Genomic DNA, 26,434 nt, shown 5'->3' on the forward strand with positions numbered 1-26,434 from the left:
TCTTAGATATAGAAATCCTAGAGGCAACCTTAGATGCCACTGGTATAGACATAGAAATACACGGGGGTTTGGTCTTTGTCTCTTCATGCGAGTTTACCATCAAGCCTGCCATCACTGTTGGCTTTGCTCCTGAACAAAAATGCCTCAACACCGCCACGTGACATGCACATGCCTTCTTGGCACCTCGGTACCCAGCGGGCCCAGTACCTGTACTCGCTCGTGCCTACAGTAGGTTGGTACCTGGCGAGGCTTGGCAGTAACAGATCAGCCTCGGCAGCCTTGCCAGCTTGCTGGCTGCTCCAAAGGCCGAATCGAAAAAGGGGTGGCTTGGGGGTTTCCATTGGTAACAAGGACGCTGTTTACTTTGGAAATAGAGGCACTCTCTCCCCTATCTACGCCATTATTAAGGCTTATGAATTACTTTGGCAACGTTGGATGCGGCGTATGTTTTGAGTCAGGCTGCATCACTTACTTTTCACGTTGGCTTGCCAGGTAACTTGTATAATATATCGACACCGAGCGCTCATCCTGATTATGCATCCTGGCTCAGCTTCGTATACCGAGTAGTATGTCACGCTTTCATTGTAAGCTGCAGCTCAGCCAGGCTCATTCTGATTTCAGCTAATAGCAAGTCCCATCTTACACCATGTCTACGTTTCAGCGCCGAAGCTCCCAGCAATGTCTTTCTTGTCAAGATCACGTCGTCTCATCACGTTCAAGTCCCTTCCACTGCGTTCACCGGAGAGTATTTCTCTAACGTGCCGTGGTAAGCATCGTGAACTGCCAGGAAATAGCCTACTGATCTCAGCTCTCAGGGAAATCCATCAGCCAAGACGAGCTGTTTCAATTTACCAATGGTCGATTTCTGATTAGAGACAAACAACAACGTGGTGTCAATTTTGATCTGATACACTTTGTGCTATTGCAGCCTCCATAGGCCCTTCGATATCGCGTGTTCGAGAAGTCGAAAAATTAGAGGGCGGATTCAGCAAAGTATTACGCATACAGAGAGAGAACGGAACAGAATTCATTGCGAAAATTTCATGTCCCAATGCCGGCCTTGCAAAGTACACGACTGCCTCTGAGGTTGCTGTTCTGGAATACGGTATGAAACCATAAGTTGCTGTAAGTATGACTGATGCCTGACTGGTCAAAGTGAGAGAGTATACCGACATCCCAGTACCATCCATTTATTCCTGGAGTGCTGATGTTTCGAATCCTGTTGGGGCAGAGTATATCATCATGGAAAAAGCTCCCGGTGTTCAGCTCTTCAAAGTGTGGGATCAAATTGAAGAACGAAACACACTTGCTATCATCGAGAAATTGGCCAAATGGGAGAGTCAATTGATGTCCATAAAGTTCCCGACCTATGGCTGCGTATACTCTCGCCATTCTTTTCCAGAGAGTGACGGGAAGACGGACCTTTCTACAGACATCGATCGATCCGGGTCATATTGTGTTGGTCGCTCCTGCGATCCCACGTGGTCTACTGTACCGTGTTATTTAGCATCTGGCCCTTGTATGTATACCTTTACAAACTCTCTGTCCCGTGCGGACGGCTGACCCATCGTCAGGGCTTTCTCTCCCCGAATTTGGAACCGCATTAGCAAAGCGTGAGATCTATCGCGTCTCTCAGGAATCGGAGAGCGCTCACGTCGTTAACGACCGTGGCACAGCTGCTGAACAGATCCTTTTGCTAGAGAAAAACCGTGGAGCTCATGAAGATTCTAGGCTCCCATTCGGACCTCCTCTGTCATTCTAAGCCTACCCTCTGTCATCCGGATCTGCACTTGGGCAACATTTTTGTCTCCGAGGACGACCCTTCAAAAATCTCAGTTATTATCGACTGGCAGTTTGCACAGATAGCTCCCATGTTCTTACAGGTTCGCTGGCCGGTTTTTCTCATCCCATCAAAAGACTACACAGCTGGCATCGTTAGCCCAAAGTTCCCTGACGACTGTGAAGACTTGGATGATGATGAAATGAAATTGGTAGAGTACGACTTCAAGCAAGCCACAATCGCCAAAGCCTACGAAGTCAGATCTCTTCTTGACAACAAAGATGCTTACGATGCGATGACCTTGCCTCGAGTATATCGGGAGCTCTTCATTGGTTGTGGAGAAACGGAGACAGAAGGGCCTGCGCCATTACGGAAGTGCATGATCGAGATTCTCAATTCCTGGCACGATGTAAATTTGCCTGGCGAATGCCCCTACGCATTCAGTCCGGAAGAAATTCAGAAACACGCAAAGCAGTTTGAACAATTCAGAGAACGGCACCGGGCGAGAGCATTTGCGATGGAATATCTCGATACCGATGCGGATGGCTGGATTCCCCCTGAAGTGGATTTTGCGAAGAAGCAGCAACAAAATCGAGCTCTTTTCGCCTTGTACGTGGACAGAATGTCTGGTCAGAAATCCCGAGAAGAGATGCGCAAACTGTGGCCCTTCTCGGAGGAAATCTAACGAACAAGGTCGGGAAAAAAAATATGAAACCCTTAGCGATTGAGACAACATGCATGGCGAGATGACCAGCGAGAATTTGAGCCGAGCTTCCAATCCGCCTTTCTGCCAGTAGGCGCGGCAGACTTTTTCCAGGTTGGCTCTGGGCCAGTCGTTGACGAGTTGGACCACTGGACATCAATAATCGACCTCCAGCCGTGCTGAGTGCGTGCCATGGTGCGTCATACATTGCCTCAAAATCGTGGTTATATCCCAGCCAGCACAGAGTTTCAGCCTCACAACTCATCTCACCTTTTGTAAATCGATCTTCCTTTTTTAATAGCCAGTGGCAGGAGAACGGTTTTCATCTTCCGTCCAGCTGCACCAAGGCTATCTGCAGCCTCAGTCATGGTCGTTCCTCTTTTCGGCTGGTCTGCAGGAGACATTGTGGTTTCCATGAAACTACTGAGGTGAATTGGAGCAGCATTCAAGAGTGCTGACGGAACGAAAGTACAGTACAGCGACGCTATCCTATAGCTACGACTCTTTGCCGCCCAACCCAAGCGCGTCAAAGAATAACTGGATACTCATCCTACAGCGTAGTCCTCCGCGGAAATCGCACGCCAGGTTGAAGTGATTGGCAAGGCGTATAGTCGATTCGCAAAATATCTTTAAAAGTACAGGAAGAGTCTCTCTTCTACCCACCGTCGTCGTTGCCTCGGTCGAAAAGGTCAGGTAAGCAGTCAAAGAATTAAAGGGCAGGCGGAGTAGTTGAAGCGGACGATGTCTAGGCGTATTCGAGAAATCAACCTGCTTTTGCCCCTATTAATAATAATAATACAGGAGTTGCGAGCGACCAAAACGTTTAGTTATATTCAACTAACATTCGTCTGGACAGAATGCAAGCGTTGTGCTTAGGGAGATCTCGGACCTTCCCGCCGATATGTAGGCACGTAGACCTTGAGTTGCAACAGGTCAATGATCCTCTGGCCACTCCATTCGGCTACTTAGGGCCGCTCGTATCGAATATAACCAAATCGCCGAAGAAGAAGCTACACTTGCACAGGCACGCTTTCAGGATGTCTTTGGTGTTCTCGCAGAACTGGATGGGAAACTGAGCACCAACCAGACTATGATTGCGCATATGAGAATAAAGCACGACAATGGTATGAACGGCATCACAGAAGCTGTCCCCAAACTTAACAAGCTGGTTCAGCCCGTTTTACAAGAAGCGCGGCCCTCCGCCCTTGATCCTGGTCTGGTACCCGTGAATCGGCAATCCAAGGTCAGCGGTCTACAGATTCTTCAAGCAGGGGCCTCTGCACTAGGGATTCTGACGGGCGTCGTGACATTTGTGGAAGATTACATCGTTGGGTTCGAGGCCACCCTTGGAAGCCATACCAGCATCCGAGCATAACTGCGCGGACCCGATCGTTGACGACACTTCCACTTGAAACAGCTCCATGTCCACTGTGACGCATGGAAATGGCCAACCTGGTCCCCGTCAATTTCTCGGTAGAATTAAGTGTCATCACCGAAGCTGAATGCAAGCGAAAGAGAGGATATTTGTCAGAAGGGTGAACCAACCGGTGGCCCGACACAACCACCGACGAGCCATAACTCAGCAGACCAAAGCCTCCGTGGTAGACTCGCCAGGGATTCCGACTGCCTCTCAGTGGCGAGCGGAGTTCACAGAGACTGACCATGATGGTTGAGAAGATGATAGCAAACCTGACACTCATGGTTGTGATTGGTAACACGGTGGTCTCAACAGCTACCTTTTTGGGGGGAGCAAGACTACGGCGGTTCGATTGAGACAAACCCCTGTGTACCGTCTCCCCCAACTCAAGCTCGAGGCGTGGTTGCGGCAAAAGTGTAAGAGACAAGTTTTCAATGGCAGATGCATCAAAGATAGTCTCCCAGGCGGAGCAAGACGAGATCGACGGTTTGCGGGTGCGACAGAGACAAATGTCTCGAGTGCTCTGGTGATTGACTCGGTTTTCAGAGGGATCCCCCAAGAGAACTATCCGAGTCCAGGACTTCCCGAGATCTACAACAGACCGACTCTTGATGAAGCTATTTGGAACCGTTGGAGAGGTTCAGTACGTGGAAATATGGTGCGGACAGGGTGGTGAACACCGACGCCCCGGCGTAGTCAAGTTCGCCGCACGGAAAGCTATGTTGAGGGTCTACTCGGTTTTCGAAGGCTGCTCATCCAGGGGCCAGTCTTCTGTCTTGACGCCGGTCGGGCGCAATCCCAGCACCGACGAGGAATAGGCCAAGTTAGACGGGACGAAGCGAGGCTGTGTCTTGGGCCTGCACCTAGCGAGGACGAGTCCGAAACCATGGTATCGGATCGACAGACTCCCAGAGCCTAGAGGAGTCACTGTGTGCTCATTCTCACCCCCATGCGAGCGAGAGAAAGACATGTACACATTTTTCCGCTCGCAATAATAAATAAAGCGCTGAGGGATCTCCACTGCTGCGGACGGAGATGGCCTTCGGTCAGTAATAAGGATTCCGTTTCCCTTTAGAAGTCAAGGTACCTAGGTATCTCCACTGTTAGCTATATCGGGTATCGTTAGCTATATTTGATATACCGACACCGACCACTTCGTCGTTATCAAGTCCTCCTTGGTTACACAGGATGCAGCGTGAAATTCGGGTCGGACTGGTTACTTACTTTTCAATTCAGCCCGGTAGGTACTCGGTATGTAAGTACAGAAAGGTGACGAGGTGGATCGAGGTGGATGTATCCAAAGAGGCAAACATACGCACACGGCGGGACCGTCTGAGCCGGATCTAGCAGCGTGAAATGTGACATGGCCGTTTTGTTGATAGAGCCTTGCTGTTGAATTGGAGGAAGCGGAAATGGAAGAAGAGGAGGAGGGGGAGGAAGCAGACAATGACGTGCACATTTTTCCTCTCGCAGGTATCATTCAGGTTCGCCCACGGCGACAAGCTCAAGGACCTCCCAGTATAATGCATGAGACAACCCTTTTTCATACGCCGACATTTCCACCAGGCCAGGAACAAGGATACTACGAACAGACACGTCTGGCTTGGGCCCTGAGCATATCTCAGCCTCGTCAACCAGCTATAGTGCAGGGTCCACGTTCATCAAATCATCGCTCATGATATGTAACACCTGCGTAAAGGTCCTCAGTCTCCTCCCACTGATCCCATCCATCAGATTTGCAAAATCCAGCAACACCCTCCTAGCGCCCTCGTAGCCACCACTATGTGCCACACCACCCAAAGATAAGGCCCCACCGTATTTGACGAACTGGTACACCAAGCTGAAGTGCTCGTCCTCGCGGTTCGTGGTGAGATTTCGTTCGACCGCTGTCGGGTCCAGGCTTTCGTCTTTGAAGCCCATATCGCCCAACTCAGCCCAGTCGGGGTCTGCATCCATAAGCTCCACAGGCGCGGTGCCCTGCCGACCGGAGCTTGGGTCGACCATGAAGAGATAGAGGCCTAGTACGAGTGCGGAAGCAAAGAGTGCGGTGACGCTATGGATTGTCACATTGTCGCTAACTCGGCGCTCCGACATGAGTTTAAAGTTCTGCGCTGCGTGGACGCATGCCCTGCGAGCGGCTTGAGTTTGGCTCCATTGGGAGATATTTTCCAATGCGCCAGTCGCAGGAGCGGCCCCATGTCGACCGGCTGCCAGCTCGAACATGCGAAAATCAGACAAGAGCATCACGCACAGACTATGCCAGAGGACAACGCAATTTGTGTCGTCGACTTTCGAGAGCGGGCCCGCCGTGTGAGTAGCAGCAAGCACGGCTGGTACAAGCGTGCTGGCGCGTGCATCACCGGCGTAGACGTGCCAGGGTATGTATGACCCGATGGTCAATTGATCCGGAGGCATGAGCCGTTGGTAAGCTTCCAGAACTTGGATCTGAAGCAATGCGAGCAGGGATGATCGCCCCAGGTATCCTAACTTCCCAATCGGTGCCATATCATGCTTGTGCAGGTCCTCAATCCTGAAAGTTGGCGCACTCTGGTTCTTACCGCTTCGGAGCAGAGACTGCCATTGAGTAGCTGATTTAGCTTGGAAGAGTGCCTCATCGCACGGCGCCACGACGCAAACAGATTCCGATCTCACGATTGGTGCCTTTGACAACAAGTTTGAGAACCACGAATCACATAATAACAGCCCCAGGATCAGACGCTTGGCCGATTCGATCCGACTCCACGCTTTCCAACGATCGTCTGATTCCGACATCTCGGACAAAAGTGCATCGAGAGGCTGTCCATCGCCGGCCGCGAACAGCCCGTTTTGTTGGACCATAGCCAACAGACTGACGTAAAGCATCTGGCTCTGATTGAAGCAATCTTTATCCCCAGTAATAACCGATAAATTCAGTGTCAGCAGACCAGTCGCAAACAGAACCAGCTGCTGCGTCGCTGTTGCAGAGCATCCTGCACATGCAGATAAATCATTACAAACACGTTGTAAAAAGCTGGGAAACATTTTTGACACAAATCTCGTGGCGCCGGTTGTTCCAAGGATACTCAAACCAATAAGACATATGGCGAATAGCATCGGTGCAGGAGTATTCCGAACGGAAAACGTCGCAATATGGATAAATGGGACGGTGGGGTGAAACCGCCGGAAAAAAAGACCTAACGCGATATCGAGGATTTCAGCGGGCGGGAATTCCTCGCTCGCTGGTTGCTGTGATGAAAGAGCTGGATCGACGACAGCTTGCAGCTTTGGTGAATGGTATGTTGACGGTGCGGGGGTGCGAAAGGTGTCTCTTAGTCGCACTCTGCATTCAGTATCGAGACCCCAATTTGACGTGGTCCGAAAGTCATCGGCCACGGGTGATTCAGAGAACAGGTTATCCATTAGTGATGCAGCGACTTCCCTCCAAAGAGCGGGCATAATCCGATGGACACGGCCTGGCCGGGGATTCCAACATCGCTGGACCCTAGAGAAGCGTTCCCGGGGGACCTTGGCGATGTTTTTCGTCCTGTCCGCAGGATCGTAGGCCCTGCCATTCACCAGATCTTTTGAGTCCTGGTATGGCTGCTGCGGGTCGGGGATGCCATAGGTCTGCAGGAAGTCGGGAGATTGGTCCAAATCTCCCAGAGAAGGAAACAGCCACATCTGGAAAGGATCATGGAAGTTGCTGGAGCTGGAGTTGTCCGTTTGGGGAAGCCATTCGATATGGCTATCCGAGAATTGATTGGGCGCGATCTCAGACCGAGGGGTTTGACCCGGGTTTGGCGGGCTGGTAACCGAAGTTTCAAAAGTCGATACTTCACCACTGTTCTGCGACGGAGACGGTTTTTGACCATGTGAGGAACTGGAGGCCTTGTTGTTCATGGTATTGATGGGCGAAGGCACCGTCCATGCCGAGCCAGTGAGCTGCATGGTGAGGGCATTGCCGGGATTCGATGAGGCATCGAGAAACGGGTTGGACACATCTATCGAAGACTGTCTGGCGGGTTGAGAAGGATCGTTTCCCGACTGAGAGAGATAGTTGCTAGGGGAGAGAATCTGCATCACCGAGATACCACCCGCATGGGGTGCATTGGCAAGAGCGGCCGGAGAGTTGATGTTGAAGTCATCCTGGGAAGGCTGAGGTGGGACGCCTTCTGAGATGGTGTTCCTCCGTGAGGAAGCATTGGTAGGGGCTGATTTGTCGTTCTTTTGAGCATGGCATTTCATGTGCCGGAACAAGACATCGCTGGATCATGATTGGCATCAATTGACCACCAACAAAGGGATTAAATATAGCAAGGACGAACCTGCGTGAGAAAGCCTTGTCACAGATAGTGCACGGGTAAGGACGTTCACGCGTGTCTGGCAATGCATGAGCGAGAGAAGGCTAGCGCGGGGTAAGTGAAGTTGACGTACGAGAACGCTCATGGCGCTTGAAGTGTTCAGTCTTTGTGAAACGACGGCCACATACGGTGCACTGTCGCAAGACCATGACTTGAGCATATGTGGAGGGACCTGGGAGAGGATGTGGGAGAGGTGTTGAATTGGGAAAAGAATGTGGGAGCGGTGGAGGGAAGGTAATGAGGTTGAGTTGTGTAATGGTCGAGCAGAGAACTAGTCAAAATAGCCTGGAGATCTGGGATGTTCGCCCTTCAGGCTCAGGGTCCTTTTGATTTGGCCACTCTTTCTTGTCAGAGGCCGGGAAGAGAGAGTCAGAGGGCGAGAGGCAGATGGGCAAGATGGGCGTGCGGAGAGGGATTCGACCACTAGAGACTAGGATGATTTGTGTGGGAAAAGTGGAGGCAGTAGAGGGAGGCACTAGCAAAGGAAGAGCCCAGCGAATTGGGATTAAAGGAGGAGCAGAAGATGGCGAGGTGGAGGAGCGTGTGAGGATCCAAGGATTCTGGAAACGAGACCAGTAGCGAGTACCCGGTAAGGGGGAGCTGGGAGTAAGTAGAGGATTTTCTGGGGTTTCCATCGATGCTCGCGGGATCCGGAAAATCTAAATCACCGAGAGCAGCTCCGTCAGTCACTTCTGGCTGCCGCAGTCCTTCACTCTCTCACTCCCTCACACAATCCTCCAGACAGTACCGAGTACCTCGGACAAGACACACGCATCGACGAGAACCCAGGGACAGGAGAATAGAGAGATCAAAGGAAGCTCAACAAGGTCAGCTGCCCTGCCTCTGTTCCCAACCGCCCCCCAGTCCAATGGCAACAACCAAGTTCTAATCAGATGGCGTTCCGTCCACAGGGTTAGTCCCTCCTCCACTCTCCCTCCTCGCAGCCCGCCTCCACAACCCCAGTAAGTCGGTGGATCTCTCGGACACAGAAGAATCTCCGGGGCCGTGGCCCAAAGGAGACAGCCAACTCCAGCGCTGCCCCTTTTAGGGTGTGCCTGGCCGCTTAACCTTTTAAAAAGACGCCGAAGAAAAAGACGAGGAATTAAACATTACGAGGCGAAGAGATGGGGCATTTCCGGGAGCCAGACTTTAGGCGCCACGAGGTACATACTATACCAAGTACACACTCGGACTCGGGGGAGGCTACTGGCTTTGTGGATTCAAGCCAGGTCCAAACACTCGGTGCCGAGGGTGGGAAATCACGGGTTCAAAACATTGAATTATCATTTGACCTGCAGTCCGAATGAAAGCAGACTTTGTTCGCCACCGATGATGATGTCGGCGCTCTGTCTTGTCTGTTCATCTTTTCAGCAGGTAATATGTACTCTGGACACAGCTCGCTCCCCCGGCTCATCTAGCCAGTACCTGCCCACCATGACGGTCACAGGATCTCGGTGTCTTCATATCTGCATGCACGTCCCCGACTGTTTCAAGGCTGCCGTAGCTTTGGTTTGTGGTCGACTTGTCACCCATATTCCCGCCCGCTTCGACAGCATTCAGAATCTTGTCCCTCGGTCGAGTCACCCCGAAACTGGCAGGAACCTAATCGTGGATCCGCAATTACCAGGGATTCTGACAACGTGACTCCCTCCGACTGTGCCATCGTTGCTGCTAGTGCAGAGCTCGTAAATCGACTGGGCCGCGGCCGCGACTTCCAGCAGGGAGACTTCACAAAAGACAGGAACCTTCCAATCCTCGTCGAAGCTGAGGTGCATGGCACAGGTCCCCGATTTCTGTGTTGTTTTCAAATTAGCATCTGCTCTTCTTTTCCGTTCTTCAAGAAAGAAACAGAAAGGCAGGTCCAAAGAAGCTTCGGGACAGCGAGGCAGGAGAAGAGAAGAGACACAAACAGACTTACGCCAAGTGTGAGACTTTGACCCTTCAATGCATTGGTCGTAGGAACCATGTCACCGCCACGATCGGACACGTCAGTCAAGACAGCGAGACAGTCGTCTGCGTAGGTGCGGATGTCGTTGTCGCAGACAGCAGCATCGGACAGAGCCGTCACACCAGTCTCACGTGACACGTTCCACATGGTCTTGAAAGCATTCGCCAGGGGGAGGCCGCGAGGCAAGCGAACACCATCCTGGTTGAACGGCGCTTCTTGACGGTCGTTTGGCAGAGGCTCAAGAGAAGTGCAGTCGAGATAGACAAAGACGGCGACACCACGGACGACACGCGTGAACCAATACCAATGATCCTCGACCGTGACCGCTTGGGTGCCGCAGAAATTGCCGATTGATTGAGTGTCATAACACTTGCCATCAATAAGTGAACCTTCCGAGTAAGTTCCACATGACTCGTGCAGAATTGGGATGAAGGTGAAATATCCACATTCGTTATGCTCGAGGCTCTTGGAGTACTTGTAGCTCTGACTCTGACCAGTCTTGGTATTCCAGCCCCCAGTGATGCTAAATGGCGCAATCAAAAGTCAGTCTTCTGGGTTCCTAGCAGCGTCACAATTTCCTACTAACCCGAATGTCAGAGCTCCCTGTTTGAAATTGCCGTTCACCTTGGCCTTGACGTTGTAGCCGATATGTTTGGATTCGGTCAAGGTGCATGTCAGTCCTATTCACACACGGATCATCAGCTGTGAATTCCTAGCTATCCGCATAGGTGGCTGAGTGCTCCTTTCGCAGCTCCTTACCACCAGTGCACATGGGCATCGAGGAATAGGGTTTCTCCTGTCCATAGAAAAAATTGGTCCGCATCTCACAGTAGCTGGCGCAGCCGCCTTTGGGGTTGTCTTCACAATCCATGCCATTTGGTGCCATCTTGAACTTTGGCGGGCACACATCAGTGCCGTACTCGTGGTACAGGACGGGCATTGCACCGTCCCAGGCACAGATGTTGGCTTCCACAGTGGCTGAGACCGGCGAGAAGACGTGAGGAGACAAGATGAGGAAGGAGATGGACAAGACCAGGCAGAACTTGGCAGACATTGTGAAGATGTCCAAGCCCATTGTCGACGAATGAACGGAGATTCAAGGATGGATTGTTAATGGACGGGTGGGTGAAGCAAGCACAGTGAGAGACAGAACGACGGTTGGATTGATGGAGTGATCGAAGCCCAAATTGAGCTGTAGAGCTTCAGATGGGGAAGAGACAGAGACAGAGAAAGAGACAGATATAGAGATATTCAATTCTCAGTGACACATCCTCACTGCAAGATCCTCAATATTACAGCCAAGAAATGTAAACAATTCACTGCTTCGTCCTGGAATCCGGTGCTATGGAGGTATATCTGACACGAAAGAGGAAGCATTGCCGGGAAAATTCGATCAAGATGCCTTGTATAGAAGACATATCGCACAGTAAGTGGCGACGACAGCTGGCTGGGATCAGGCGGACAAGGAAGGAGCTGGTGCGGCATAGAATCGCAGTAGTCGATTGACGAATGAATCGATGGGGAAAAAGGTCTCCCTTTTTGTCCCCTTTTCCTTGTTTTGAATTAATGTGACTCTCCTACCACATGGGTCCTGCGATGCATCTGGGCCAGCCAGGTCTTGGAGGTGGCGATGCGGATACGCTTGCCGAAGAACATGAAGACGAGCAGCATGAGGTCGTTCGCCATGAGGACGCCGCAGAAGACGCCGGCGATGATGTTGACATAGCCACTCTCCAGGATCCAGTCGAGGATCTTGAACCCGAACCCGAACGAGATGGCCTGCTTACCCAGGTTCATGGCGATCAGCATTTCCGAGAGGTTCGCCGTGTAGCTGTCGACTGCGTAGGCGAGCGTGAAGGTGAAGTAAAAGTACGCCGACCAGTTGCACATGGCAACACCCGCAAAGTAGCCCATCCAGTGCAAGTTGTCCTGTGCCGTGTACCCATACACGATCAGCCCGGCAGGACCGATCAGCATCGCGGGCAAGAGGACCCCCAGTCGCATTTCAGCCTCCCTGATGCCGTTGTTCTTTTTCGTCAGATACGCCGCCAGGCGGTCCGACGATGTCGTGAATGGAATCGCCAGGATGTAACCCACGGCGTTGCCAACGGCGATCAAGCCGGAGTTGGTCTATATGTTCCCTCTAGGTCAGCTTTCTTTCTTCTCGGGGGCGGGAGGTGGGAGGCGGGGGGAAAAAAAATTAAATGAATAGGGCCTTTTCCCCGTGTAATGAGAACTTCTCGTGCTTACCTGACTCCAGTTATAAGGCGGAGCAACAATCTTCGCGGGGAAAGTGTAATTGAACGCTAGAGCGCCCAGGCCAATGTAGATGCCGTAGGTCGAGACCACCCAGAACACAGACGGCACGGCGTAGTACGTGAAGGATCGGGCCGCGGTCATAAAGAACGAGACATCGCGGTCGTACACGCCCCATGGCTTGAGTGTGGAAACGAACGACCTCCTGTTCGGTAGAGGGCTGGAAACCTCGTGCAGATCCGCCTCGACGCCCTTCTCGGTCGGTGAAGTCTCGACGGCGGCTCCGAGCATTCTTTTCATCTCCTCGCGCTTGTACCAGGTCTCCTCGACAAAGAAGAAGGCCAGGATGAAGAGAGCGCACGCGAACGCGAACTCGACGTAGAAGAACAGCCGCCACGAGTAGCCGCCCGCAAGCATGTAACCGGCATAGAGAGGTCCAGTGGCGCCCAAGCACAGGCAAACGGTGTAGTAGCCCAGCCTTTGACCACGCTCATGCAGGAAGAAGATGTCATTGACAAGCTGCACGGGGAGAGCCTCGCACACTCCAGAGCCAAATGCATGAATGATACGGCAAGCCATCAAAGTGCCGTACGAGTTGCATTGCGAAGAGCCAATCAGTCCAACAGCAAACTAGTCATTTTCGTTAGCTGGTGAGCAGATTTCGGGTAATGATATCTGAACCGACTTACAAAGATAATGGAAATCAGCATGATAGGTCGTCGGCCAAATTTGAGATAGGCAGGAACCAGGAGCAAGGAGCCAAAGCCATAAGCCAAATTGGGATATGAGATCAGGTTTGAAGCAGTGCCAGGGTCAATCCCAAAAGATTCCGCGTAGATGCCAATGTAGACCGAAGGACCGAGCAACGACGAGTTTCCCAGGAACGAATACGCCGCGCAGATGCATAGGATCATTGTCTTTTTGAAGTTGCCCCATTGGAGGGGATCGTTGGGGTCGTCTGCTGGCACCGGGAACAGAGCTTGTCCGTAGCCGGTATCATCGCCCTCTGAATACGAACAGTTAGTATATATTGTAGATTAGCTTTGGCGAAGCTTCAAGCCACTTGGCTGGAGCTAGACCTGGCACAGCGACGCACCCTGAGCTTGCAAGTTGACGGTTCCAGGAATTGCCTCCTCATGAGCATGGCTAGAGAGAAAAAAGGAAAATGTCAGTATGGTTAATCGACAACAAGACTAGACAGAACGGATTTTGACTTGCCTGTGCTTCAAATGGGGAGGACTGTGGCCGTGTTCGTGATCTCCCGTCATGATGGCAAATATCTATAGAAGCTCGGACTTTTGGGAGAGGATGAGAAACTTTTTGGGACCTCACCACGGGAAATGTCAAGGTCGAAGCCGCAAGAGGAACGTGGTTGATGGAGTGAAAGCGAAAGCCATGTGGCAGGGAGGAAGCAATCGACTTCATAAATGAAGCACAGATCTTCCCACCCGGCCATATTTTTTTGGGGCACCACCAAGGACCAAGATTGGTGTCACGCCGTTGCCGCCTCTCCCACTCTTCGCCTCCCTCTCTCTCTTGCTTGATATCCACTCGCCAGGGTCCTCCTCCGTACGAGGTACCTGTCAAACTGGTCAAGGAAGAATCGGTGGGGCGATGAGGCGGGGTCTCCGCTCCCCAAAGCAAACAAGAATGCAATGGGGCTTCTCATCTCAGTCTCTCTGGCCCCGGAAATACGCCAGTCTTGTGCCCAGTGGGCGGTGGGCGTGCAGGCGACGGTGGTGCAGGTAGCTCGCTGGGCGTCTTGACCTATACCGGCTGGTATGGCCGTTCAGGAGCGGGCTCCCGGCAGATACTAATGGGCCGCTAGGTCTCGGCACCATGGCACTCGAGGCCAGGATCTGGACGAACAGTCTGGAAGGGATCCTGGATCTGCCATCGGCCAACAACGTGGACTGCTAAATCTTTTTTACAAGCTGTCTGTGTTGGTCCGAGTCGTAGCATGCCGATTGCCACCTGCTCGATGGGTCGTCGATTTTCGCCAGCGTCCAGATCCCAGACCGCGTTAAAGGTCGTGACGATGATGACCATGGGCGATACACATACCTGTGCTCGGTAGTGGTACCTATGTACTTGTAGGTAGCCTCGATTCGGCCAGAAGATCGGGAAGGGGTCTGTCTGTGGTGGGTAAACTCAGGACTTCGGACGACTCCCCATCACCACCGTCTCATCCATGTCAGATTCCCTAGGAACTGACTGGTTGTCTTTTAACCCGGGTGCTAGCAAGGGTAATGCTGGGTACAGAGGGAGCTTTTCCACCAAATATTTGGGATCCGATCGTCCGAGTTGCCACATGTCTCTGTGTCTCCCATGTTTGGGTTTCCGAAAAGGTGTCCCCCCGGGCTAATGCGGCACGGAACATGCACCCCGTTATTGCAGAGCGCCTACTTGTAAGAAGTTCATGAAGCTCAAGCCGAATCGGGCAATGCCACCGATGGGTGAAGCCTTTGAAGTTGGTGGGCGATGCATAGCTTCTCCTTTTCCATGTGCCCTGCTCCACGCCATAGACCTCGAAATACAGCAATGTTAACAATGGCTTGTTTGGCTTGTATCCGCTTGGGGAATTGTATTTTTAGAAAGGCAATAACGTGTGTTGCGCAAATCCGATAGACTGATATGTTTATATATAAATGATATATGTATATCTTACACCGAACCCCGCCGGTCATATTTGTATCTCGCTGCCTGTACTGATCAGTAAAACTCCCCGGAGTTCCTGCCGTTTATGCATTGCAGCAAAATACCAATGCATCGCTTGTTTGTTCACAGGTTCGATCTGGCCCTGAAATCACAGCCGACTCTGTGTGGCTGGCTCACGCCTCATACCTGTTGCCGAGTTAGCGTTCAAAAGTAAAATCCAAATAGTTTCAACACAACCAAAAAAAAGGGCTCTGCTCACCTCTCCAAGCTTCCTCCGCCTTAGCTTCAGCATCCCAACTCCAGAGGAATTTCTGCATCTGTGGATCCCCCCATTTGTCATCGTTCGAGCCGCCCGAGGACAAGACTTTGAACTTCTGATCACGAGCCTCCTGCTCCGGGCCGTCGGGTAGGTGAAGCGCGGCCCTTGTCGACAGGCAGGATTGCTGGATGTGCTCGGCTCGGGCCTTCTGTGCCTTCTCGTACGCTTGAAGTGCAGCGGGGATTTCGTCCTTGGATGATATCGACGAGAGGACCACTCCAAGGGATGCTGCGTCTTCCACGGCTTGCGCTGCACCTTGCGCCACGTATGGTCTGTGGGAAATGGTCAGAACCAACTTTGCCAGGACGAACCAAGAGAGAAACTTACAACATGGGATGGCATGCGTCTCCCAAGAGTGCGCACGATCCTCTGACCCATCTTAGAAGAGGCATGTGCATGCACAATTTCCACTCCAAAACATCCCCCTCTGGGACCAGGTCCAACATCTTGATCAAGTTCGGATCCCATCCTTCATATTCCGACAGCAGATTCGTCTTCGATGTCACAGTGGTCCAGCTCTCATCAACTCGACCACGATCAGGATGGGCAAGCGCCACATTGCTGGGTTGTCGTTAGCACTGTATCTGGCCATATCCCAATAAAAGCGACATCTTCGAAAAAAGAAAATCCCCAGCAACAACGCACCCATATCCTCTGAGGAAAGACTTACTATATCTCATGATTCCGCACAGGATAGGCTATGATGTGTCGTCCTGGTCCGACCCATCGGATTGCCTTCTTCTCTTCGATGTAGGGCATCAAATCGGGGTAGTTGCTCAGCGTCTCTTTGGTGAGGACGACTCTAAACACCGCGTCGCCGGTCGGGATTGCGACATCTTTGTCGTCTCCCAGAATCTTCGCACGAACCATGGATTTGATACCGTCGGCCGCGAGCACCACATCTCCGTAGATTGTCGAACCGTCGTGGAGTTCCACCGCAGCCGGACTGAACTGGACGTTTTCGACCTTCGTGTTGGTCTGCAGTTTCACATTGGGAAGAGCCATGGCCTTCTCCAGCAAGGCCATTTGCAGGTCGGCACGGTGCACGACAAACTGCTCGCCATGCGCCTGGTTGATCGGAACGCTGCCGAGAAGAGATCCTCCCTGCCACCGCAAGATATGGATAGCACCGAGCGCAACACCGGTCCGTCGAACTTTGGCACCTGCTCCCCATCGATCCAGGAGCCGAAGCATGTTCGGTGCACACTGAATACCGGCTCCGACCTCCTGGATCTCGGGAGCAAACTCGATAATGTGGACATTGTGTCCTCGTTTCCCAAGAGCCAAAGCTGCAGCCAGGCCCCCAATTCCCGCCCTAGACGGTCAAATCTTCAGATTTTGTTTTGCGTAATTGTGCAAGGCGCTCGTCCGGGGAGATGAACATACCCTATTATTATCACCTTGAGAGGGACCTTCGCCGTAGCATACTGCTTCTCCCTATTCACTTCCGAAGCCACCCCCATCTGTGCTTTGTCCGACTTCTGAACAAGCCCTTGTCGACAAAGAGCTTAGAGATCAGCTACACACAGCGACAGACCGAACGCTGCTCGAGTCTGAATGGCTATACTGGTGGAAGATTTGGTTCGATTAGCAAAAAAGCGAGAATCCTCACCGTATCGCGTAACTTGGGTTGTGAATGGTGGGGGGCCCTCAGAACCTGTCACCAAGAAATAATTTGCAATAAATTTGATCATCGACGAACGAAAATGCAGCCGGACAATTAAAAGAGGTGAGTCGTGTCTCGTTCGATCTCGACGAGGCTTTGTCCGATTAGGAGGGCAATGGGACGCCCACTTGCTCGCTCGTGGGGCCACTTAGCTCGGCAGATAAAGCTGGCAAGCTTTGACCCCACGACATTTCCTCCAGCGTCCAGACAGCCTTGAGAGATATACGTCGGTGGTGACGGGAGGAGAGTGAAAAGGGCTCGACATGAATCGCTACAGGAGGCTATTCCGTTCGTACCTATCGGCCCGGACAAGCCCAAGCACACCCAACACACCTCATAGTGTTCATCTGCCGGAGGGGAGGTTTTCAGCGTCTTTCGCTTATTTCGGCACCATTGTACGAATCAATGGTCCTCGTCGTCATTAGTTCTTGAGGTCATTGATGCGTTAGGGGAGCGGCACGTTGAGGCATTCGTTCCTCGTTCCCAAGCTGTGGGAGTATGACGCTGCTTGCTTCGTGGAGCAAATCATTCTTGGTGTGCACAAACGGGAAGCAGCAAGACGATGTAAAATGATGCCCAACTCTCACCCTGATAGCGTGGTAACGTCTTTCACTACCTGCATCTCGTCTTGAGCCGCTCGGTGCAGGTGTCTTGTGAGAGTGAGAGAGGGTGAGAGAGGGTGAGAGAGAGACCAGGCGCTGTGTTTCCATTAAAATCCGATTTCAAATTCACAAATTAAAACTGGTACGTAGAGGTTGATCCAAAGGCGGATTGCGCAACATGTTTCCCATCCATTCGTGTCCCTCGTTCCCAATGCCATGAGAATCCCTCAAATGCAACAGAAGAAGATATCGGAAAAGCCAACAGGGGGAGTAAGATGCCAAAGGTTATAATACAGGGGGAGACGACGGCAAAAGTACCTTGGAAAGAAGTAGAAGAAAGACAGGTATCCCGACTCGTCAACACCGAACGCGTCCATCTCCTTGTGCCTGTCGCTCAACAAAAGAGAGCCGACACGAAGGGAAGATCAAGAGAAGATTAGGAGAAAAAAAAAAGGTGATGAAACCCCCAAGAAAAGGCCCACTGGTGCTTGTAATTCCACCTTTTCAATGCGTGCCGCTTCCAATCCACGCGCTTCACTGTGCACCCCCCCGACAAGAATGCTCAGCTGTCCATATCTTCAAAAAGACTGCTCGTATGCCGCCTCGCTATGCAACCCACTCCCAATGCATTCCATGCAACAGAAAACCCATAAACAAGATATCTGACTGTATGTGCCTTTGTCCTGTGCTGTCCTGTGATCCAAGTGGCAACCGAAGAACTGAGTATACAATTCTCAGAAGTAGTCGGATCCCGTCCAACTGATGCGTTAGAAGGGAGAAGGTCCCGTCACCGATTATCAATCTCAAGTGTCCTTTTTTCTCTTCCTTTTTTGGGGGTTTTAAAACTCAAAATCAATCGGGTCAAAGCCCTACTGAAACCCTTGTGTCCATTGTCCACCTCCCTGACCCTGACCCTGAGGCCCAGGCCATCCTTGTCCATGCTGAGGATTGGGCTGCATAAACTGGTTCTGTCCCCCCATGGGGTAGATGCTCCTATTTCCGATACCTACGTATGTTGCAGCAGCATTAATCGCCTGTAGTCCTGCTCCAGGCCCATAAAGCTGCTGTCCCCCAATTCCCCCAGAACTCCCTTGATGATGGAGCAATGGCATCTGTGGTGGCTGCATCTGTTGCGGATGCGGAGACGGACTAGCATGTGTGCCACCGGGCAGAGGCGAGGGAATTTGTCCTTGTGCCAAGCTGGGTGAGAATTGAGGTGTAGTCATGCGATGAAGAGCTGGGGACTGGTGAGGCTGCGGTGGAGGAGCTCCCCAGCTTTGTTGCTGTTGCTGTTGCTGCTGCTGTTGTTGCGGCTGCGGCTGCGGCTGCTGTTGTTGCTGCTGTTGTGGATTGATAGCGTGCGGGAATCCCCCACTTCCGAAGGGCAATGGCTGAGGTTGGGAAGAGGGTTGTGAGATGGGGAGGCTTGAGGACGATCTTTGAAAGCCCGGATGTTGCGGGGTATATTGTGAAGATTCGCGAGCGAAGGACTGCTGCAGATTTGGTTGTCGAATGGGCGATTGGATGGGAGGCTGTTGATGGGGGAAAGAAGGAGGATTCATCGAGGACGGCAGAGGCTGGGAAGAATGAGATATTGTGTTAGGCTGACTAGAAGGGACGTCGCTCGTGTTGAACCGGGGCGACGAGAACGGATGGGTTGTCGTTGTAACTTCGGCTTCTGCGGGAGGCGGTGTCGATATAGGCGGTTCATGCGGTCGGCGCCAATAGTCGTCGACAAGCCCACGCCGGTATCTATTTTGTTGATTAATGGTTTTGCTGTATTCGGCCGCATGGCTTGCTTGACTTGCCAATTCAACATCGGAACTTGATCGAGTGAGGTCCTGATATGGCGGGCCTGTTATGTCGTGCCTCGGCCGCACAATATCTTTGTACCTCGATTCGTAGGCAGGGTCGAAAGAAGCCATTTGAGCCATGGTTGATGCAATCCCGGAATGGAGAGCTGGCGGCTGTACAGCTCCGTAGCCGGGCCCATTGCTATAGACAATGTCACCGTAGGCCGCAACGACGCTAGCGCGAGCATTCAGCTGGTCCTGGGCTGCCGCTTCTCTGGCTCTCGCGGCTCCGGGTCGCTTCTCCCCAGCAGCATCCTGTTCGGTGAATCCTTGCTTGATCGCTTTGGCCTCCCAGTAATCATCTCGAACCCTTCGACCGTCTTTGATCACGCGACTGCCGAATTGACGAAACATCGAGCGCGCCGTCACCACGGCGATCTGGCGCGACCGGTACGAATATGGCAGGATTTCGCGGTTGACGAGCTCTTCCTTCTCTTTGACGCTAGCGATAATCTTGAAGAGAGAGCGGTTTTTGTTGAAGAGAAGATAGGAATCTCGGTACTGGAGTTGACGCGCGCACTCGGTCGCCAACATGAACAGCTTCTGCCCTCTCCCGGGAAGGGTAAACGTCCGGATCTTATACTCTCGTCCGCCGTGGAGATAGCCTAGCTGGTCCACCTTTTTCTCGCCCGCCTCGTCGTACTCGCGCGGCACATATTCATCTCCTTCAGGTTGCAGCACGTCGCTGGTATGGTCCCTTACTGTCGGTAGAGCTTTGATGGTCGATTTGGGAAGAGTCCGCGGCGGCGATGCTTGCACCGGCGTCGAGGCTGGTGGTTGTGCGCTTGCTTGATTTCTGGGTGTCTGGTTCAGCTCTGGTGAGGTTTGGCTGGAAGGTGTTGGGAGAGCGTCGACGTTGGCAGTGAAGTCTCCAGAAGTTCTGGGCGTTTTTGACGGCCGACCACGTTTGCGCGGGCCTGGAAATTGGGGGCGTTAGCACATTCTGGCGTATCAAAAAGCTGCACCGCCACTCACCATCATCGTCGCCTGGATGATATTCGCCATATTGCTCGGGAGATCGGCTTCGTTTGATGCCCCGCGGGCCTGACTCGTTTGATGACTGTATCAATCCACCTGTTACACGCAGGCAGTCAGCGAAGGTACGCGACAGAGAGTTTCAATCAAGGAAAGGGTCGAGCGATGTCGATGATGCGCCCATGCCATCCACGAGTCAAACCTCGACGGACGCATGCGTGATGATGTCCCAAGTGGTCAGGCTACGAAACCAATAGAAAATGACATACCACTAGCGTTCAAAGCTGCAGGATCGATGGTTCCTGCACCATCGCTCATGTCGCCGACACCATTCAAAGCATTTGTAGGCTGGCGAGTAGGTGGATAAATGGACATTTCAACACCGCGGCGATGAAATGATGGTGGCGGTGTTGATGGGTGGAGGAGACGGTTGTGGTGGTGATGATGCGCAGGCTCTGCACCCGCATCAGCACGCCAGGAGCTGCTAGGCAGCACAGAGCTGGGTGACCAAAACTTGAAGATTGGAGGGAGGGTGCCTGCGTCTGATCAGTGCCTCAGCTCCCCGCCTCTTGAGCAATGTGCGACAATAGGAATATTGAAGTGCGACGACGACGGCGACGGCAGCAGAAAGCAAAGCCAGGTGCGGGAGTAAGGCGTGCACAGGTGCAGAGCACGGTTGCAGGCGTGCAGCAAAAGTAAAGTTAGCGAGGATGACGAGGGTTATGCTGGAACCAGTGGCCGCGGCGGAAGGTAGATTGGTGGAGGTGGACGGCAAAGGATGCAGCTGGGAACTGGGGGGAGTTTTAGTGCCGCAGTAGTGGCCCTCTGTGCCAAAAAAGAGGTGCTGTTGGTCGGCTGGTTACGCCAGTCGGTCGGTCAGTGATGAGCTTTTTGATCTGTGAGCTGCCTGTCGCAAAGGCGCGGAAGTACAAGAGAAGAGCGGGAGATGGCGCTCGGGGCTTGCAGATGCAAGTCAAGAAATGGTCTGTTCCTTTTTTCCCCCTCTCTGTCTTCTCCCTGGAACCGGCTCTTTCGCTGACTGGTTCCTCGTTTCCCCTTGTGTCTAGGCACCGTCAGTCAGTCAAAATTGGTGGTTCCCCCGCCCGAAACTGGTCAGTGTGTTCGTAAAATGACGACTTTTTGCCGAGGAGATTCGACTTTTGGGCGGGCTTCGGGACGCGCAGGCCAATTGTTTAGTGGTGGCGATAGCCCAACGATGGCACGTTAGGATCAGTTTGTGAACCGAGTTCCCGTGGAGTGACTGGAAGACCAGGTTGATGACGGTTGGATGGAGATGGAATCTGGGGAATGTGCGATCAGACTGAGAATGATGATGATGAAGGATAAAAATGGAAATGGATGAGAAGGCGAAAGGCGAGATGACGGCTTGATTTGATTGCTGATGGGTAAGGTTGTGGTCTGGGACGACGCGGGCTTGAAAAAGAGAGCCACCAGAGCCGGATGATTGATTGTGTGAACCCTGACTGTACGTAGTAATGAGCACTTTGGGGGATGACCGATTCGACATTTGCTTGCGGCGAGAGACACGGCGAGGCCTGAACCAGGCAGGAATTGGTGCCGAGTGTCTAAGCTTAAGGCGGGCGTCGCTGCAGGTATGTGTTCCAGGCAAAGAGGTTTAGTCTATCTCCGTATCCCTGTTACGCTTGAATGGGCTGGTGGATCTCCCTCGACTGAACCACACGATACACTTTTGGGAGGGTGGATGTTGTTTTGAGGTATTTCCGCAGTGCTGCCGGGGCAGCTAGGCGATTAGGCTGGCGCCGCAGGGATAGAACGGATCGTGGTGACCGGCGAGGATGAGGCGCACCGTCTCTCAATGATTTGAGAATTGTTTTCGATCGAAGTGGATTGGGCTGGACGAGATTGGACTGGCAGGGAGTAGAGCCTCGCAGCAGAGAGGTGCGGGAGATGTGCGGCCAGACAATGCGCCAGATGGCGACAAAGGTGTGGAAGGACGAAAGAAATGGAGGGACGGAGAGCGGGGAGGGCGAGGGTGTGTGGTTGAGCGTAAAGTGTGTGAGTGGGAAGCAGTAAGCCACTACTACAAGACAGAGACAGAGACGGGTTCGGGTCGGTGGTCGACTCGGGGAACTGGTGGGGACCCAAGTCTGTCAAGGGGTCAAAGGACGAGCTGACGATGATAGTATCAATCAAATGCAATCGCACAGTAGCTTTGATACTTCTGATGATACTTTTGGTTTTTGGGGCTGCGTGCGCGTGGTGCGTGCGTGCGTGCGGGAAGCATATGCAGATGCTTGATGCAGCGGCGGCGACGGCAGCGTGCGATTGATGCAGGCAGGGAGCGAGATACGGTTTGGGCGGCACATGCGACTACTAGGGTTGCTCTAACTAAAGTAGAAGGTTGGGGGGGGGGGGGGGGGGGGGGGGGGGGGGGGGGGGGGGGGGGGGGGGGGGGGGGGGGGAAGGTGGAACGGGGGAGGGAGTTTAGAATAGCAGTCGAAGGGAGAAGACGCCGGGCAGCGAACAGCCAAACAGGGAACAGGGGTGGTGCCTGCCTAGCCTGGCAGCCTAGGGAGGTACGAACTGCACAATTGATATACGGTACGACGTCAACTTCTGCAGACTGGGTAGTCGCTCTCGTCTTCTTGAACTGTACGTAGGCACCTAGTACCCAAGGATGGTATACCCGGACATAGTTTTACCCATTTCTTAGGTAGGGGTGGTAGTTGGGGCATTCTTGGGCTCACTCTTGCCTGCAACAAATAGAGCCTACCTACCTGCCTACAAGTCGGTACCTAGGTACTTAGGTATGTACCTACATAGCTGGGCGCTGGTGGGTGCTTGGAGGCATTGAAACTGACTCGGGCTGCAGCAAAAGGCTTCCGGTGACGAGCCGGGGTCCACCCAGTTAGGCAGTCAGGTGGGTGCTGTGGGCGCGGTGCGCGTAGTGGCCAGTGACCACTGACCACTGACCAGAGTTGTAGCTGATGACTCCAATGACTCTATTAGGCTCCCGTTAGTATTGAGTGTCTTTCATCATCCATCGAGGCTCCCCAAACTCAATCGTCCTTTAATGCTGCTAACAAGTCTGCTGTCTCTCGGGTCTTAAAATCCTGGCTGTGCCCGGAACGAGCGAACTGGGAGCATAACGCGAGCAACGCGAGCTAGACTTTAGCACGTCTTCTTTTCTCTCTCTCATCCTCTCATCCTCTCACTCCAGCGCAGCCTGCCGAACCCATCCCACCATTCAGCTTGCGACGCCCTGTCCTCGTTCCGGCATCTCAGGTCATCTGCCCCTCCAAAAGACTCGTCCCCTCCCATACCCCTGTCTCGTGGCGGAAATGCCTATCCATGGTTCCCTTTTCCTTCGGTCATGGCGACCAGCTAGTGCCATGGCTGCCATCCACTCATTATACGGCATCCGGACGAGCCTAGGCAACCTGCGAACCTGTGAGCAGTCGCTAGGCTAGCCCTTCCCTTCCAGATATGCTCGATTCCCAAACAGCGCAAAGCTTTAGTGCTCCGGTTCGAGAAATTCTTGATTTCGGCTGCGATCGAGTCGGCGAGTGACCTACAAGCCATCTGTCAGCTGATACCATTGGCCAATCACTCCAAGATCCCCATGACCATCCTGTGACCACTCAGCTTCGCAACTGCGCACCCACTTGCGTAACCATTGCCCTCAGCGCCCTGACTGTATCTCCACACCACCACCACCTTCTTCTCTTCCTCCACCTTCCTCTACGTCCAACGTCCTCCACGCGAACTTCCCTAGCTAGGGCATCTTTCGTCCAAGCCACCAAATACACACACGTAAGTACTCGATTGACTCTTCTCGTACCAAGTACTGTGTAAGCCCACAAGCGGATGGTCCACGGAAGCAATGCTCATTCAGGAATCCGTCCTTCTTCAATCCAGACTGGCCCATGACCCTCCGCCCAGCATGCTGGACTCGAAGTGTCATATTTCTTGCACTCATCTCTTTCTGGCAGTACAGTGTGTGCTCATATCACTGACAATCCGAAAGAGACTGGTATCCTGAGTAGACTGGAATCTCCGCCGTATTTTTGCTTACTCTGGTTTTTATTCCATTACAAGTTCGAAACTGCGAGCTTGTAGTTGGCTTGCGTCGTGCATCCAGCCGTGGAGTCTCGCCGATTCAGGTTATTTCCTCGCCATGACCGGACCTCGTTTTCGCAAAAAGCTGGCCTTCTCGTAGTCTAGACTATATTTTCCGGGCCTCACCCTGACGAATCATGCTCTCTTGTGACCGCGTCCACCGAGACAAGCGCGAAATTTGTCACGTCTGAGGCGACTGCCATGGTGCCTCGAATTCCAGCTGAACTTTGACAAGAATGAACCAAAGCGCCCAGTGGCCCGAGCGTCAAGACGTTCACCTCGACCCTGACCAGCTCCGGCTCTCCCTAGCTATGGGGCTTCCCACTCGGCCTTACATCTGACAAGGACGAAGCTGGACCGTCGGTCGACCTGGAAGATTCCCCTTCCCGATAAGGCTAACGATGGAGTCAGCAGAGAAAAAGATGTCTACCGACTGTAGAGCTGGACCTGAGTCTGTCTCATGGAAGCACTCTGAATTGACCTTGTTGGAGGGGAAAAGAACCGAGACCATGGGTATACTTGGCGGAGATGGCTGAGCTGCTTGACAAACCAGAATTTTGTCTTCTTACCTCTTACCTCACTGCTAGTAATCGAAACCTTGCGCTTAATAGAAGGGGCCTGGTAATATCTGGCAACCACTGTTTCTGAGATAATATTAGAGGCATGTTCGGAGCACCCTCTTCCTTCTTGTGGCGGAAGGGAGCGGTTTCGGTCACATACTTCTGACAGGCGGTGTGAGTATGGGGACGAGAGGCTACTCGCGACTCGCTCACCCCGGAGTGCTTCGGATAATCTGCTGCTGTGAAGATCAGGCGTTGTTTCCCTCCGAGGTCAACACAGAGAACATTGGTTCTACGGCTACACTGAATAGACACAGTCCCAGGTGGCCGAGCCAACAGTTAGAGCTTCAAACAAACATGACATCCATACGGGGATCAGCGGCAATGGAAAGGGATACTTTGAAGGGCCGCAAGGCTTTCAAACCCCCATCCCTCCCTCCTAAAAAAAAAGACAATGGGTAATTAGTCTTTAGACGCTCAGGTCCGACTTCGAGAATACCATACTAGGGAGCTTAAGACAATGGTGGCTCTTTCTAGCATGGCTAGGTTTCTGATGCACACACTTAGCGATTGGTGTTAAAACGAGCCACCTGGAACCGCTGATCTGGCAAGGCTAGTGGCCTTGGAATCGCCCGAGATCAAATGGTGTCTGGGGACGGCCTTCGGCCCGCCCCCGGCTTGTACATGCCCGCAGTTTGTTGAGCATGGTGGTGTGGTCTTCAGCAACAACAAGCGAGTGCGATCGGCGTTGTGCATTTCCTAGAACCCTTCTCCGAAAGGCCGGGTAGCCTGACCCTGGCTTGCCTGGCACCTAGCCTGAAGGGTCGGAGCAATTGGCAAACAGGACCATCTGAACTTCTGTTTGGTTCAAATTGGTTCGGATTCTGGTTTTAGTTGCAGTTCCGTATCTGAGGCAGAGATACTGTCATTATTCGACAGGTGGATCGTTGAACTTGGTTTCGTCTTGTCGTAGTCTGAGATGATGCTCAGTAGAGCTATGGCACTCGGATCTGGCGTTGAAATTGGAACCTCAAGACGATGGTGATCGAGGCCCTTGATCTTGGGTGTGACCCCTTCGACACCATCCCTCCACGAAGACTGGAGGAGCTGGGCCCCATCGGCGTGGTGACGCCTCGGGAGAGACGATGCGAGCCGCACTTGCAGCCCACAGCCCACTTCAGCAGGGCACCTTATTGCTAGTTCTTCAATTGACGTGCATGTGGTCATGCAAGATGGCCCCCCCCCCCCCCCCCCCC

At 52.8% G+C, this 26,434-nt stretch overlaps 7 protein-coding genes across 7 annotated transcripts; 2 read left to right on the forward strand and 5 right to left on the reverse strand.

Moving 5' to 3' along the window:
* Positions 1 to 534: 534 nt before the first annotated feature.
* Z519_03943 (uncharacterized protein) lies at positions 535 to 2,465 on the forward strand (the record flags this gene model as incomplete). Its single annotated transcript, XM_016761690.1, has 7 exons — positions 535 to 566; positions 629 to 766; positions 829 to 887; positions 938 to 1,105; positions 1,157 to 1,519; positions 1,575 to 1,654; positions 1,701 to 2,465. The coding sequence occupies 7 exons, from the start codon at positions 535 to 537 to the stop codon at positions 2,463 to 2,465; spliced, it is 1,605 nt and encodes a 534-aa protein (XP_016622028.1).
* A 49-nt stretch (positions 2,466 to 2,514) lies between these two features.
* On the forward strand, positions 2,515 to 3,858 carry Z519_03944 (uncharacterized protein; the record flags this gene model as incomplete). Its single annotated transcript, XM_016761691.1, has 2 exons — positions 2,515 to 2,573; positions 3,453 to 3,858. 2 exons carry the CDS (start codon positions 2,515 to 2,517, stop codon positions 3,856 to 3,858), a joined length of 465 nt encoding a protein of 154 aa, XP_016622029.1.
* Positions 3,859 to 5,538: 1,680 nt separating this feature from the next.
* Z519_03945 (uncharacterized protein) lies at positions 5,539 to 8,400 on the reverse strand (the record flags this gene model as incomplete). The annotated part of the gene is made up of 2 exons (XM_016761692.1): positions 5,539 to 8,103; positions 8,314 to 8,400. The coding sequence occupies 2 exons, from the start codon at positions 8,398 to 8,400 to the stop codon at positions 5,539 to 5,541; spliced, it is 2,652 nt and encodes an 883-aa protein (XP_016622030.1).
* A 1,420-nt stretch (positions 8,401 to 9,820) lies between these two features.
* Z519_03946 (uncharacterized protein) lies at positions 9,821 to 11,242 on the reverse strand (the record flags this gene model as incomplete). The annotated part of the gene is made up of 4 exons (XM_016761693.1): positions 9,821 to 10,033; positions 10,159 to 10,711; positions 10,775 to 10,868; positions 10,948 to 11,242. 4 exons carry the CDS (start codon positions 11,240 to 11,242, stop codon positions 9,821 to 9,823), a joined length of 1,155 nt encoding a protein of 384 aa, XP_016622031.1.
* A 509-nt stretch (positions 11,243 to 11,751) lies between these two features.
* Positions 11,752 to 13,712, reverse strand: Z519_03947 (uncharacterized protein; the record flags this gene model as incomplete). The annotated part of the gene is made up of 5 exons (XM_016761694.1): positions 11,752 to 12,318; positions 12,439 to 13,074; positions 13,134 to 13,450; positions 13,541 to 13,590; positions 13,639 to 13,712. The coding sequence occupies 5 exons, from the start codon at positions 13,710 to 13,712 to the stop codon at positions 11,752 to 11,754; spliced, it is 1,644 nt and encodes a 547-aa protein (XP_016622032.1).
* A 1,617-nt stretch (positions 13,713 to 15,329) lies between these two features.
* On the reverse strand, positions 15,330 to 16,884 carry Z519_03948 (uncharacterized protein; the record flags this gene model as incomplete). The annotated part of the gene is made up of 4 exons (XM_016761695.1): positions 15,330 to 15,693; positions 15,749 to 15,982; positions 16,092 to 16,736; positions 16,808 to 16,884. The coding sequence occupies 4 exons, from the start codon at positions 16,882 to 16,884 to the stop codon at positions 15,330 to 15,332; spliced, it is 1,320 nt and encodes a 439-aa protein (XP_016622033.1).
* Positions 16,885 to 18,558: 1,674 nt separating this feature from the next.
* On the reverse strand, positions 18,559 to 20,892 carry Z519_03949 (uncharacterized protein; the record flags this gene model as incomplete). The annotated part of the gene is made up of 3 exons (XM_016761696.1): positions 18,559 to 20,459; positions 20,518 to 20,616; positions 20,787 to 20,892. The coding sequence occupies 3 exons, from the start codon at positions 20,890 to 20,892 to the stop codon at positions 18,559 to 18,561; spliced, it is 2,106 nt and encodes a 701-aa protein (XP_016622034.1).
* Between the last annotated feature and the right edge of the window lie 5,542 nt (positions 20,893 to 26,434).

Source organism: Cladophialophora bantiana, assembly GCF_000835475.1.
Source record: "Cladophialophora bantiana CBS 173.52 unplaced genomic scaffold supercont1.5, whole genome shotgun sequence".
Lineage (NCBI taxonomy): Eukaryota > Fungi > Ascomycota > Eurotiomycetes > Chaetothyriales > Herpotrichiellaceae > Cladophialophora > Cladophialophora bantiana.